This window comes from Dendrobates tinctorius, unplaced genomic scaffold (assembly GCF_039654945.1).
Source record: "Dendrobates tinctorius isolate UK_male_01 unplaced genomic scaffold, ASM3965494v1 ptg000119l, whole genome shotgun sequence".
Classification (NCBI taxonomy): Eukaryota; Metazoa; Chordata; class Amphibia; order Anura; family Dendrobatidae; genus Dendrobates; species Dendrobates tinctorius.
Window position 1 is genome coordinate 1,572,785 of NW_027361787.1, and position 13,726 is coordinate 1,586,510.

At 45.0% G+C, this 13,726-nt stretch overlaps 1 protein-coding gene across 1 annotated transcript in view; it reads right to left on the reverse strand.

Annotated features, from left to right (window-relative positions):
- LOC141101541 (uncharacterized) overlaps positions 1-13,726 on the reverse strand; it is an 83,354-nt gene that overhangs the window by 6,621 nt on the left and 63,007 nt on the right. The window contains 2 exon segments of the mRNA XM_073590665.1: positions 11,884-11,974; positions 12,173-12,268. Of these exon segments, the coding sequence (XP_073446766.1) occupies positions 11,884-11,974; positions 12,173-12,268 (187 nt within the window).

The window sequence follows — 13,726 nt, forward strand, 5'->3', positions numbered from 1 at the left end:
CTCTTAGCTACCCCGTGCCCTTTTCTACTACCCTGAAAGGCTACAGAAAGGGACTGATCTTTCCTCCACTGACTAGTTACTGACATATATTGTAATATGGCTCTTCTTACATCTAATGTATGGAACTTTTGCTCCCCAGGGTTTCTAGGATTGTTACAGAACGCTGGCAAGGAGATCTCCTGAGTCCTATGAAACTTTTGGACTACCTTGGGGAGATAGGCGGGGTCTGGTCTTAGAACCACTCGGTCCTCCAAGATCTGTGTATATGGAGGACATATAGACAGAGCTTGAAGGTCGCTGACTCTTCGGGCTGATGTTAAGGCTACCAGTAAGACAGTTTTAAGTGTAAGTAGCTTTGGTGACAGTTCTAGTAGTGGTTCAAAGGGGTCTTTGGTTAAGGCCTCTAAGACTAGGTTGAGGTCCCAGGGTGGTATCTTTGGGATAATGACCGGCCTTGACCTGCCACAGGACTTTATGAATCGAGACACCCACCTATTGGCTGCTAAGTTGCAGTTATATAGGGCCCCCAAAGCTGAGACTTGAACTTTGGGTGTGTTAGTGGCTAACCCCAGTTATAGCCCCGACTGTAAGAACTCTAGGATAGGTCCCACTGGCGCTACATCCCCCAAGGGTTCCCCAGGAAGTCTAGGAACTTTTTCCACGTTCTATCGTAGATTTGGGATGTTATAGGTTTCCTACTTTTCAACAGGGTGGAGACTAACCCTGGAGAGAATCCCTGGCGACTCAGTAGCACCCTCTCAAATTCCAGGCTGCTAGATGGAAGCCCTTCACCTGAGAGTGGACCACTGGTCCCTGGGAGAGCAGGTCTGGAATCTCCAGTAGTATCCATGGATCTGTCACTGACATGAGCTTCAGAAGGGAGAACCAAGGCCTTCTCGGCCAAAACGGAGCTATAAGAATTATTCTCGCTCGATCCTCCCTGATTTTCCTGACCACTACTGGGATCATTGTTATCGGGGGAAATGCATAGGCCAGGATGAACTTCCAGGGTATTTGTAGGGCATCTACTGCAAAGGGGTTTTCCCTTGGGTTTAGTGAGAACTTCCTGACCTTCCGGTTGTGTGCGGTAGCGAACAGGTCTATTTCTGGTTTGCCCCAGGCCTGAACTATTTGTTGGAAGACTTGGGGGTTTAGGGACTATTCCCCTTGTCTTAGGTGCCTGCGACTCAGGAAGTCTGCCTGTATATTTTCCGCCCCCTTTATGTGCAGTGCTGTGATGGATAACAGATGTTGTTCTGCTAGCTGGAAGAGTAGATCTGATATTTGCATGAGGCCCCGAGATCTCATTCCCCCTGGCGATTGATGTAGGCTACTACTGCTTGATTGTCCGTCATGACCCGGGTGTGGCGGCCCCGAAGTAAGGGAAGGGAATGTTTCACGGCTTTTTCCACTGCCCATAGTTCTTTTACATTTGAACCATGATCCCTTTCTAGCGAGGACCAGGTCCCCTGTATTGAGTGGGATCTCAGGTGTGCTCCCCATCCTGTGGCACTCGCGTCTGTTGTAATGATGTCCTCGACTGTTTTTTGCCACAGGACACCGGCTGTTAGATTCTTTTCTACAGTCCACCAGAGCAGGGAATCTCTTACAGCCACTGAGAGACATAGTTTGCCTTCTAAATGCCCTTTTAATTGTTTCTGTGCTGACAGAACTTCCCACTGTAGTTGCCTTAAGTGGTACTGCGCCCATGCTACTGCGGGTATGCATGATGTCAACGAGCCTAAAAGGGACATTGCGTTCCTCAGTGTCATATTTGGCCTTTGTATTGCTGTGCGAACTAGGCCCTTTATCTTGGTCACTTTGCTCTCTGGTAGGAAGCAGCGTTGTTGCTCGGAGTCCAATATCAACCCTAGGAAGGATTGCTCTTTTACTGGGGTTATCCTTGACTTGGGGATGTTTACTATCCATCCTAATCCTACTAGAATTGCTATCACTTCCTTCACTTGATGTGTGCAGTGGGACTCCGACCTCCCTATTACCAGAAAGTTGTCTAGGTATGGGACGATCACTATGTCCCTGGAAGGCAGAAAAGACATTACTTCGGCCAGTACTTTAGTGAATACTCTGGGGGCTGTAGACAGGCCAAATGGAAGGGCTGCGTACTGGTAGTGCTTCACCTGCCCCTGGACATAGAGCACTACTCTCAAATATTTTTGATACTCCCGAAGAATTGGGATGTGATAGTAGGCATCTTTTAAGTCTATCACTGCCATGAGGCAATGCTGGAACGGGATCTTTGTGGCCGTGTTGATTGACTCCATTTTGAAGGAGCAATTGTCTACCCACTGATTGAGTCTCCTCAGGTTGACAATGGTTCTCCAAGAGCCGTCTGTTTTTTGTATTAAGAAGAGGGGGGAGTAGAACCCCCTTCCTTCTTCTTGCACTGGGACTTCCTGTAGGACTTGTTTTTTCACTAGTCCCAAGACTTCAGTCTCCAGGGCCAGCTGTTGCTCTTGGGCTTTCCTTCTGCGTGTCATTATGAAGGTATGCCTGGGCGGACGGATGAATTTTATTTTTAAGCCATCCTTGATTATATTTAGGACCCATGTACTGGGGGAGATATTTGCCCAGGCGGAAAGAAAGAGAGAAAGCCTTCTCCCTACCTCCGGCCCAACGTCATTGGGTAGATTTTTTTGGAGGAAGTGGAGGGCCCTTTAAACATATAGCCTGATCCTCTTCTTTCTTTAAAGTCCCAGCTTTTTCTATCTCCCGGGGGACGACCCCTGTTAAATCTCCTCCTCCGAAAGGGCTGCTTTTTATGTTCTCCTGGAAATCGGGGAAAGCTTTTCTTCCTATCCCCCGCATGTTCCAAAATCTCTTCTAGTTTTTTCCCAAAGAGGAATTGGCCATCGCATGGAATGGAACATAACCTATGCTTTGATGGCAAATCTCCCAGACACCCTTTAAGCCACATGGCTCGTCTTGCCGCGTTTGACAGGCTTGCTGCTCTAGCTGTTAATCTTGTGGAGTCTGCAGAGGAATCTGCTAGGAAAGCCGCTGCTCCGTGCACCAGTGTCAAATTAGACAGAATTTCGTCCCTAGGAACTCTATCCTTGATCTGGTCCTCTATTTGTTGCAGCCAGACCATGAGGGCACGAGCGGTACAGGTACCAGCTATCGCTGGTTTCAATCCACCTGCTGAAGCTTCCCAGATGTGCTTCAGGAAACCGTCTGCTTTTTTGTCATGCGGGTCTTTCAACACGCCAGAGTCCTCTAATGGTAGGGATACCTTTTTTGAGGATCTGGCTATGGCCCCATCAATTTTTGGGACTTTTTCCCAGGCTTCTGAATCCTTCTGCTCAAAAGGATACCTCCTCTTTGATGCGGAAGGTAAGCCCCCTGACCTCTCCGTTTTTTTCCATTCCCTGTCAATTAGTGCTTTTATTTTATCATTTACAGGGAAGGTACGTTTTCGTTTTTTCTTCAGTCCTCCAAACATTACATCCTCTAATGATTTGGGAGCTTTTTCCTTTTTAAGTAGTAGCCCTAATCGCTCTGACCAGTTTTTCCACATCCTCTGTTGGGAAACATGGACGGCCGCCTAGATCGCTGTCCGAGGAGGATTCTGAGGACTGAGTAGAGGAAGAGGAGGTGGAGGGGGACAAGGATCTTTCCCGCCCCTTCTGCCTTGGCGAGGCCTCTGAATCGGAGCTTCTTCTACGATTTCTTTTATCTTTCTTTTTAAGGGCTGCCTTTAAGGAACCTTTCACCTCCTGTTGAATTAACTGTTTAAGGCTAGTCACCAAATCAGGGGTCTCCTCCTGTATAGTTTTATTTATACAGTCAGCGCAGAGGTCTTTCTGCCACTGATCTGCCAGCGGGTGTTTACATAGGGCGCATTCTCTATTTTTGGTTTTGCTGCTGGCCTTCCTCGACCCCTAGTGATCAAACAGAGAAAATGGAACCCCGTTACCATAAGGGTGACAATCACGTAGATCACTCACCACCGCTGTCAATTAGGGGTACCGATCTCGGAGGCTCCTCACATGCACTCGTGACGTTTCTCCTGGACGTCTGAGTCATGCCGATTGCGTTTATGACTGCCGCTCCCACCACTTGAGCGACTGCTCCTGGTATGTTGGCGGCTCGGCCTGGCATCTGGCGAGAGGTCTTGCTGCTGCTGACGCTGCTGCTGACGCTGCTCGTCTTGCCCCACTTCCATCATGAAGCCTTGGGCATGAGTGCGTCTTCTGTGGTCATCCCCCTTTTGTAAGGGGGATCCACTGCACTCTCCGCCTCCTCCGGTTATCCCACAGCCCCTCCCCCCGCCATGCCGCCGGGATCTCCTTTCGCCGGCCGGCGTTATTTTCTATGGGCGCCGCCATCTTGGATTGCCGGCGCCGCCTCCCGACGTCACGCAGGCACGCCCCCTCCCAGCGTGCCCTGCGTGTGACGTCAGGGGAGCGCGATCCGGAAGTGGCCGTTCCCTGACGCTCCTGGATGCGGCAGAGGGGGAGAGGGTCGGCGCGGCTCCACGGCAGAGCCCCAGGACCCCAGGCCGTGCTGCTTCTGCACCCGCTCGGATGCTGAGCCCCCTGGGGACCCGCGGACGGTGCTTCCCTCCCCCGACGCATGGCGCCCAGGACCCTGCCTGTTCTTCCACGCCGGCACAAGAGAGGGGCAGGTACGTGTTCCTTCAGTACACGGGTCCCTGTCAGGACAGGAAACCCAACTGAAGCGAGGGAGAGGTACCGCCCTTTTATCTTCAGTAGGGTTCCTGTCCTGACTGGGCGGATCCCCTCTCTCATGTGTGCCGTCATGGGAGACAGGAAAAAGTAAATGTTTATTTTTTTCCTTCCACATTCCATTCATTCCTGTGAAACACCTGAAGGGTTAATAAACTTTTTGAATGTGGTTTTGAGCACCTTGAGGGGTGCAACTTTTAGAATGGTGTCACTTTTGGGTATTTTCTGTCATATTGACCCCTCAAATTCACTTCAAATGTGAAGTGGTCCATAAAAAATGGCTTTGTGAATTTTGTAAAAATGAGAAATCGCTGGTCAACTTTTAACCCTTATATCTTCCTACCAAAAAAAATTCTGTTTCCAAAACAATCTCAGAATCACCAAGATACGTTGAAACCTTTTAGAGTTATGATCTCATAAAGTGACACTGGTCAGAATTGAAAAAATTGGACCGGTCACGAAGGCAAAAACAGGCTCTGGCGCGAAATGTTTAATATTTTGTTGCACAACCTTTTGAGGCAATCACTGCAATCAAACAATTCCTGTAACTGTCAATGAGACTTCTGCACCTCTCGACAGGTATTTTGGCCCACTCCTCAAGAGCAACTGCTCCAGTTGTCTCGTGTTTGAAGGTTGCCTTTTCCAGACGACACGTTTCAGCTCTTTCCAAAGTTGCTCAATAGGATTTAGGTCAGGGCTCATAGAAGGCCACTTCAGAATAGTCCAATGTTTTCCTCTTATCCATTCTTGGGTGTTTTTAGCTGTGTGCTTTTTGTCTTTATCCTGTTACAAGACCCATGACCTGCGACTGAGACCAAGCTTTCTGACACTGGGCAGCACATTTCTCTCTAGAATCCCTTGAGAGTCTTCAGATTTCATTGTACCCTGCACAGATTCTAGAAACCCTGCGCCAGACGCAGCAAAGCAGCCCCAGAGCATAACAGTGCCTCCTGCATGTTTCACAGTAGGGACAGTGTTCTTTACTTGACATGCTGAGCTGATGTGCCTTGCCAAAAAGTTCCATTTTTGTCTCATCTGTCCATAGGACATTCTCCCAGAAGCTTTGTGGTTTGTCAACATGTAGTTTGGCATAATCCATAAATTGGCTTATGACATTTCGCTGACCCCTCATTGACCTGCCCCTATTATTACATAATGCATATAATAGCACTGATATTATTGTTGATAATGCCTATAATATTGTGGCTATAGTGAGGCTTAGAAAAAAAATTACATCCAGCAAATTGTCACCGGCGATGGCGGCGCCTGCGCAGTAGCATATATAAAAAAACAAAAAACAAATCTGAACTGAGAAAAGTAAGTTAATGTGTATGCACAATGTAAGTGCATATTAACACATGACCATTAACCAGAGAAAACGAAAAGCAAAAAACACAAATATCCTGCACTAAAAGTAAAAAATATACTGCAAATAATACATAAAGGTAATAATAATGAGGGTATTTAGTAAACATAATTTTGATCAAAATAATGTACAAGCCATCCCGCCACGTCACGGCAACCCTTGTGGGACAGTCCCTACTCTAGTATTCAGTATTTGTGCATTCAGTGCATATATGGGTGTGATCGCCCTCTTTCTGAGCTGGGAAAGCCATCCAGTCTGGCCTAAGCTGTTACTAGTGGTTCAGCCGCTCGACCCTTATTCACATTCACGTCACTTGGCAAGTGAAAAGGTATTAAATACTAGAGTAGGGACTGTCCCACAAGGGTTGCCGTGACGTGGCGGGATGGCTTGTACATTATTTTGATCAAAATTATGTTTACTAAATACCCTCATTATTACCTTTATGTATTATTTGCAGTATATTTTTTACTTTTAGTTCAGGATATTTGTGTTTTTTGCTTTCAGTAGCGTCTATAAGTAAGAGATAGAGGCTACTGGACAGACGCCGCCGGTGACATTTTGCTGGATGTAATTTTTTTTCTAAGCCTCACAATAGCCACAATATTATAGGCATTATCACCAATAATATCAATGCTATTATATGCATTATGTAATAATGGGGGCAGGTCAGTGAGGGGTCAGCGACCTGTCATAAGCCAATACAGATGAATATGTAATCAGAGCACCACATAAAGCCCCGCCCCAGAGCACAAGAATCTCTTTAACTGAAAACTACAAATAAAGATTAACCCCTTAAGGACCAAGCCATTTTGTAGGTTGATGACAGGCCTTAATTTTGAAATCGGACCACTGTCACTTTATGTGGCTATAACTCTGGAACGCTTCAACAGATCCCACTGATTCTGACAATGTTTTTTTCGGGACATTTTGTACTTCATGTTAGTGGTAAAATTTATTCGATATAATGCGTTTATTTATGAAAATGTCACAAAGGAGGAAGAAAAAGACCGGGTTTTTTTCAATGTATCCACGCTGACCACACAAGGACAGAAAAATTCTTCATAGCTGTATTGTGCTGACGCGTTTCGTGGCAGATCTGCCACTTCCTCAGGGCCAAAGAATTACAGTATCTGGTTACAGCAGCAGTTTTAAACAAAATCTTCATGACATCACAATTACATGCAAAAAGACATCACTTCCTGTGGAAACGCCCTGAGGAAGTGGCAGATCTGCCACGAAACGCGTCAGCACAATAAAGCTATGAAGAATTTTTCTGTCCTTGTGTGGTCAGCGTGGATACATTGAAAAACTCGGTCTTTTTCTTCCTCCTTTGTGACATTGGTATCTACAGGAGTCTGCAGCGACCACTGGTTCCTTTCACATTCTGCAAGGGGTTGTGACTGTTCACAACCTGTAACGGTGAGTGCACTAACCATGTATTGTCACCCAAAAAATTACTTTTATCGCCCTATGGGCGCTTTCTTTCCTTAATTTTTTATTTATGAAATTAAAAATAATGGAGATTTGTCAAAAATTTTGAAAATTTTGCAATTCCTAAAACATTTCATTTTTATGCCCTTAAATCAGAGAGTGATGTCACACAAAATAGTTAATAAATAACATTTCCCACATGTCTACTTTACATCAGCACAATTTTGGAAACATAATTTCTTTTTGTTAGGAAGTTATAAGGGTTAAAAGTTGACCAGCGATTTCTCATTTTTCTAACAAAATTTACAAACCCATTTTTTTAGGGGCCACCTCAAATTTGAAGTGAGTTTGAGGGGTCTATATGGCAGAAAATACCCAAAAGTGACACCATTCTAAAATCTGCACCCCTCAACGTGCTCAAAACCACATTCAAGAAATTTATTAACCCTTCAGGTGTTTCACAATAATTGAAGCAACGTGGAAGGAAAAAATGAACATTTAACTCTTTTTCCCAAAGATTTTAATTCAAACACAATTTTTTTTTATTTTGTCAAGGGCATCAAGAGAAAATGAACCACAATATGTGTTGTGTAATTTCTCCTGAGTATATCAATATCCCATGTGTGGAGGAAGACCAATCTTTAGGCGCACGGCAGAAGGGAAGGAGCATCATTTGGGGTTTTGAATGTCAAATTGGCTGGAATCGAGAGGGGATGCCATGTCACGCGTGGAGAGCCCCTGATGTACCTCAACAGTGGAAACTCCCCTTAATTGACCCCATTTTGGAAACTAGACCCCCCAAAGAACTTATCTAGATGTGTGGTGAGCACTTTGAACCCCCAAGGGCTTCACAGAAGTTTATAACAAAGAGCCTTAAAATTAAAAAATCATATTTTTTCCAAAAAAAAAATCTTTTCACCCCCAATTTTTATTTTCCTAACTGTAACAGGACCCCAAAAGTTATTGAGCGATTTGTCCTGAGTACGCTGATACCTGATATGTGGGGGTAAACCACTGTTTGGGCGCATGACAGAGCTCAGAAGGGAAGGAGCACCATTTGACTTTTTCAATGCAAAATTGGCTGGAATTCAGATCGGACGCCATGTTGCGTTTGGAAAGCCCCTGATGTGCCCAAACAGTGGAAACCCCCCACAAGTGACCCCATTTTGGAAACTAGACCCCCCAAAGAGCTTATCTAGATGTGTGGTGACACTGGTGAGCACTTTGAACCCCCAAGGGCTTCACAGAAGTTTATAACGTAAAATTAAAAATCATATTTTTTTTAACACAAAAATGATCTTTTTGCCCCTAAATTTTTATTTTCCCAAGGTTAACAGGGGAAATAGAATCCCAAAAGTTATTGTGCAATTAGTCCTGAGTACGCTGATACTCCATATGTGGGGTAAACCACTGTGATCGCCTTACTGCGATCTTTGGGAGGCAGAATGAACAAATCCACAAATGGTGAAGAATTGGCTGTATTTTCACGCCGTTCCTCATCCTTTTTCATGTTTAACTTCTGTCACTCACTAAGAGACGCTTTTTTGTAAATAGTTTTTGAATCACTGTATTTTGAGGGTTATAATTTTCCCATATTTTGGACCACAGAGTTATGTGAGGGCTTGCTTTTTGCGGGGCGACGGTTTTATTGGTACCATTTTCGGGCACATGATGTTTTTTGATCGCTTTCTATTCTGATTTATGTATTAGGGGATTTTTTTTTAATTATTTTATTATTTTTTTAAAAAAAATTTTTTTACCTTGTCCCTTTATGGGACTTTCACTTTTTTTTTAATTTGGCTGCAGGTATAATACATTGTACTGCTCCAGCATTGCAATGTATTATACCTATGGAGAAAGCTTCTGAGACCATGCTGTGAGTCATCACGGCAGAGATCGGGCCCTGCGATTACATCGTGGGGCTGCCGACCTGAAGGCAGAGGGAGCCCCCGACACGGATGCTGCTCCTGGCAGTTAGTGCAGGAAGCTCAGCCACCGGCAGTGCTGAGCTCCTGCACTGACTGGGTGGTAGATGTTAAAATTTCAGCATCTTCTGCCTGATCAAGCTGTGATTGGTCAGTCAGACTGACTGACCAATCACAGCGTTCTGGGTGCGGGGACTTATGGCATGGTTCCCTGCACCTCTGCCCATGCTTGTCAGCTGTCTGTTTTTACATGCAGTGACAGTTTAAATGCAGGACGGACACAGTCTGCCATGGTGTGGGAACTGACATCCTGCCATGATGGACTGTGTGCATCCTTGGACGTTAAGGGGTTAAACAACAGTAAACCCGAGTGGCCCTCATTTATGGTGGACCATTGGAGCTACTATGGATCCTGACCAGAAGATTAGAGAAAATAATATTGCTCCCCATTTCAGGAGAGATTGTGCAGTAATCTGAATTCCTTAGGATCAGAAACAATGTAATTTATGACGAGGAGTGAATCCATGACACCAGGGCTGGAGCCAACACATCTCCTGCAGGCGGGAATAAATGTATATTACAGCCCTCAGCCACGCACAGCTTAGAGATCTATCAGGGCACAGGTGGAATGTCCTGTAGATTATCACAATCCTCCTTGAAGTTAGTTGGTTTTAATACAAATGGAAAAGTCAGGATAAAGGGAAACTCTGCTGTTATTGGACAGAAATTCACACTTGGCCTCACTGCACATTTACTGTTGTCCATCATAAAAGGGAAGTTTGGCCAGAAAGACTGGACCTGGTCTTGTAGGGACCATGAGACATTCAGCAGCACAGAAGGGAGAGAAGATTCATCCGATAAGATCTCAGGGATCTAGGAAGCCACCAGCATCATTACCCTCCGCTTTCTCTTACAAGCCCAGCATAAGATTTTTCTACAAGTGATTTTCTATCTTGTCAGCACATTCTACGTACGCTGTCATTTGGCTTTATAGTTACAGATCTGGGCAGGTGACGGTCAGCGTCTCCTAATGTGAAGGAGAGAATGGCTAATGAAATCAATTATTAAACCTTATACAAGTCAGTTCAGATATGGTGTACCAAGATGGCGTCTGTGTCTTCAGACAACACCCTGGAAGGAATCCTTAGAATGCAGAAGCTGAGATACCATATATGGAAGTGAAGCTGAAATGGACCTATCATAGACTGACACTGGCTACTCAGAAGATGGTGTGACACCCATTTCCTGTCTCTTTGTCTTGAGAATAAACTTTAGTTGTGTGCAAGCCTTTACTGAGAAAGGAGTAGACATCTAACTCTGTACTCAGTGTGACTCTTTAAGCGCGCACTCAGCCTATATTGGGTCAGGTACAAGCAATCATATAGATCTCGCTTTAAGGGATCAACCTCACACTAATCCCAGGAGGTAGGTGGATCCTCCAGGTCGTAAGTTCTATTGAAAAGGGCTTTCAATCTTTCAATACGCAAAGTCATTTGAACAGTTTTGGGTGGAGGAGAATGTTGTGGTCTAGAGGCAAAATGGTGATCATGGTAATATGGCCCGACAGTTATGAATGAGTCACCGTAGGAGGCAAAAACAGAAATACTAGCTAAGTCCAGAAACCGAGAGAAGTTGGCAGCTATCGGATTGCAGACCCCTGAACCTATCAACAACAACTAGCAGTAGCCGTGGGGGGTTCCTACGGTGCCCTAGACCCCTCGATCACAGCCGGAGAACTAAATAGCCTAAAGACAGAAAGGGAAATCTAAACTGCCCCAGAGCAGACCCCAAAGCAATAGGCAGCCCCCAACATATAATGAAGGTGAAGCAAGATGAAAAAACACTAACACAGATAGAAAGATAGGCTGAGTAAATGATGGGGCCCAAGCTAACTAAATAGGACAGGATAGAAAAGCTGCTGTCTGCAATCCGCAAAAACCCTATAAAAACAAGAGCCAACAGACTGATAGGGAAAAAAGCCCTGAAGACGCTAGGCTTCAAAAAGACTATATCAGTACTCAGGTATTTTCTGAAGACAGAGCAAAAAGACAAAAAGGAATTCAGCTCACCCCAGCAGGGAATGGCAGAAATCCAGAAAAACAAGGCAAAACAAAACCAAAACACAAAAGCAAAAAGCAGAGCAGAAAACTTAGCTTTTGAGGAGCAGGAATCAGACTGGTCTCCTAGAATCCCTCAGGGAAATCACAGCAAGGCAGAAGGGAGTCGGCTGCCTTATATCCAGTCAGCAATTCCTGTCACCCAGTCATCATCTACCTGCTCAGGTGCTTGGTAATCAGCCTCACTACCTTCCTTCACCAGAAGAGGGAGTTCATCAGACCTCAATGGTGAAGGGGAAAATGAACTCACAACACCCGACTACACCACCGATAAAGCAGCCACAGCCGGTGACTGAGAGGAATCTGTGACGTCTCTGCATTTAGTGGTTACTACTCACCTGGGTAGTCATATGTGGGAATCTCCTCTTTACACCACTCATCACCCCTCACATATGTCTCTGTAGTATTAATATGGGTCAGATCTTCAACCTGAAACAAATATTGTAAAAGTCACCGACAGATGGAGAAGTCCCATCTATGATCAGCTCTAATCCTGCCATCTCCACCGTTCTCATTACACAAGAATAAAACATATAATACTGGTGGATAAAACAAGACTGAGCACAAGACCTTCACAGCCGTCTACACATCATAGGGGAGATCTCCTGACACCTTCTCTCCATCTACCTGATGATCCTGAGGAACACTGGGATCTTCTTGGTTACAGTCCTGTGGAAGAAGAGGACGGGGACATCTCTCTGGTGTTGTCCTCTTACTGGATAGATCTGGAGGAAACACATACAGGGACTGAATTCATTCTCTACATACAGATAATTATAGACCGTGTGTATTTAGTCCTGTCTATTACCTGGAGATGTGAGGGGCTGGGGAACCTCCATTATGACGTTCTTGTACTGATCTCTGTGTCCTTCTAAATACTCCCACTCCTCCATGGAGAAATAGACAGCGATACCCTGACACCTTATAGGAACCCAACACATACAATGATACGTCATCCACCCGTTCTCTTCATAGTGTTACTGTATAATGTCCCAGCATTCCCAGCAGTGTCACCTCTCCAGCCAGCAGCTCAATCATCTTGTAGGTGAGTTCTAGGATCTTCTGGTCATTGATGTCCTCATGGATCAGGGGGTGAGGTGGAGCCCCCGTGATTGGGCTCAGGGGTCTTCCACATCCCTCAGACACAGGGTCCTGACAGCGATCACTAGAGGTCTTCTTCACCACTGTGTAATCCTGGTTATGGAGAGACACATTAATAAATCTCACTACAGACATTTCCAGAGTCCTCACCTCTCCAGTTCTGTCCATCTGTTATTCCCATAGATGAGAATGATGTAATTTGAGGTCATCAGAATCTCTCACCTCTCCAGTGAGACGGAAGAGGATCTCTAGAGTCAGATGTAATATCCTCTCCGCCATCTTGTCTCTGTCCATATCCATCCTTGATGGGTAAATCAGGAAAATTCTCTTTTGTAGAAGATCTTCACTGAGAGGATCCGATATTGTAGAGACCTGAATGAGAAGAAGATGATCCGATGTAACATCATAAGAATCCTGTGTAATAATACACTTACTGGAGAGAATAAGGGAAACATATGAGGAGATTTATTATCTTACAGGGTTTAGTTTTCTCCCCTGACATCTACTAATAAAACCTATATATTTAGGCCACAGACAACAAGCAGTTTCCTCCTCGGAGTCGGCAGCTGAACACGTTCCTCATAGACTCATCTTCCATAACGCTAATTCTCGTCTCATTACCGACACTGGAATCGGCATTAGCAATACTGCAGGAGAGATTCATTACACGCGACATGAGAAATAACTCCTTCATGATGAGGACGACATCTTCATCTTCTACTACGGCTCTAGAGACAGATTTGGCCAGAGTCGGTCACTGACTCCATCCCCACCGGCCGTCTATATGAAGGTTTCCCGTCTTCCCCGCACTGGAATCTTCTATCCCGTTAGATCTCAGCTCTGAGTCACACACAGAAGTTTGAGGCTTTTAGAAAAGATTTTTTGTTTCGACAAACACAACGGACAGAAATGATCTGATCCCAAAGTCTCCATGTACAGTGATTTATGGGGTTTATTTCTGGCCTTAGGCTTTCCTATATTACAAGAAAAACTCCAGAAAAAGCCGATATTAAAATGTTTCTAAAGAAAATTGGCTCCAACAATTCTTGTAAGAAGAAAAAAATATGTAAAAAGCAGAAG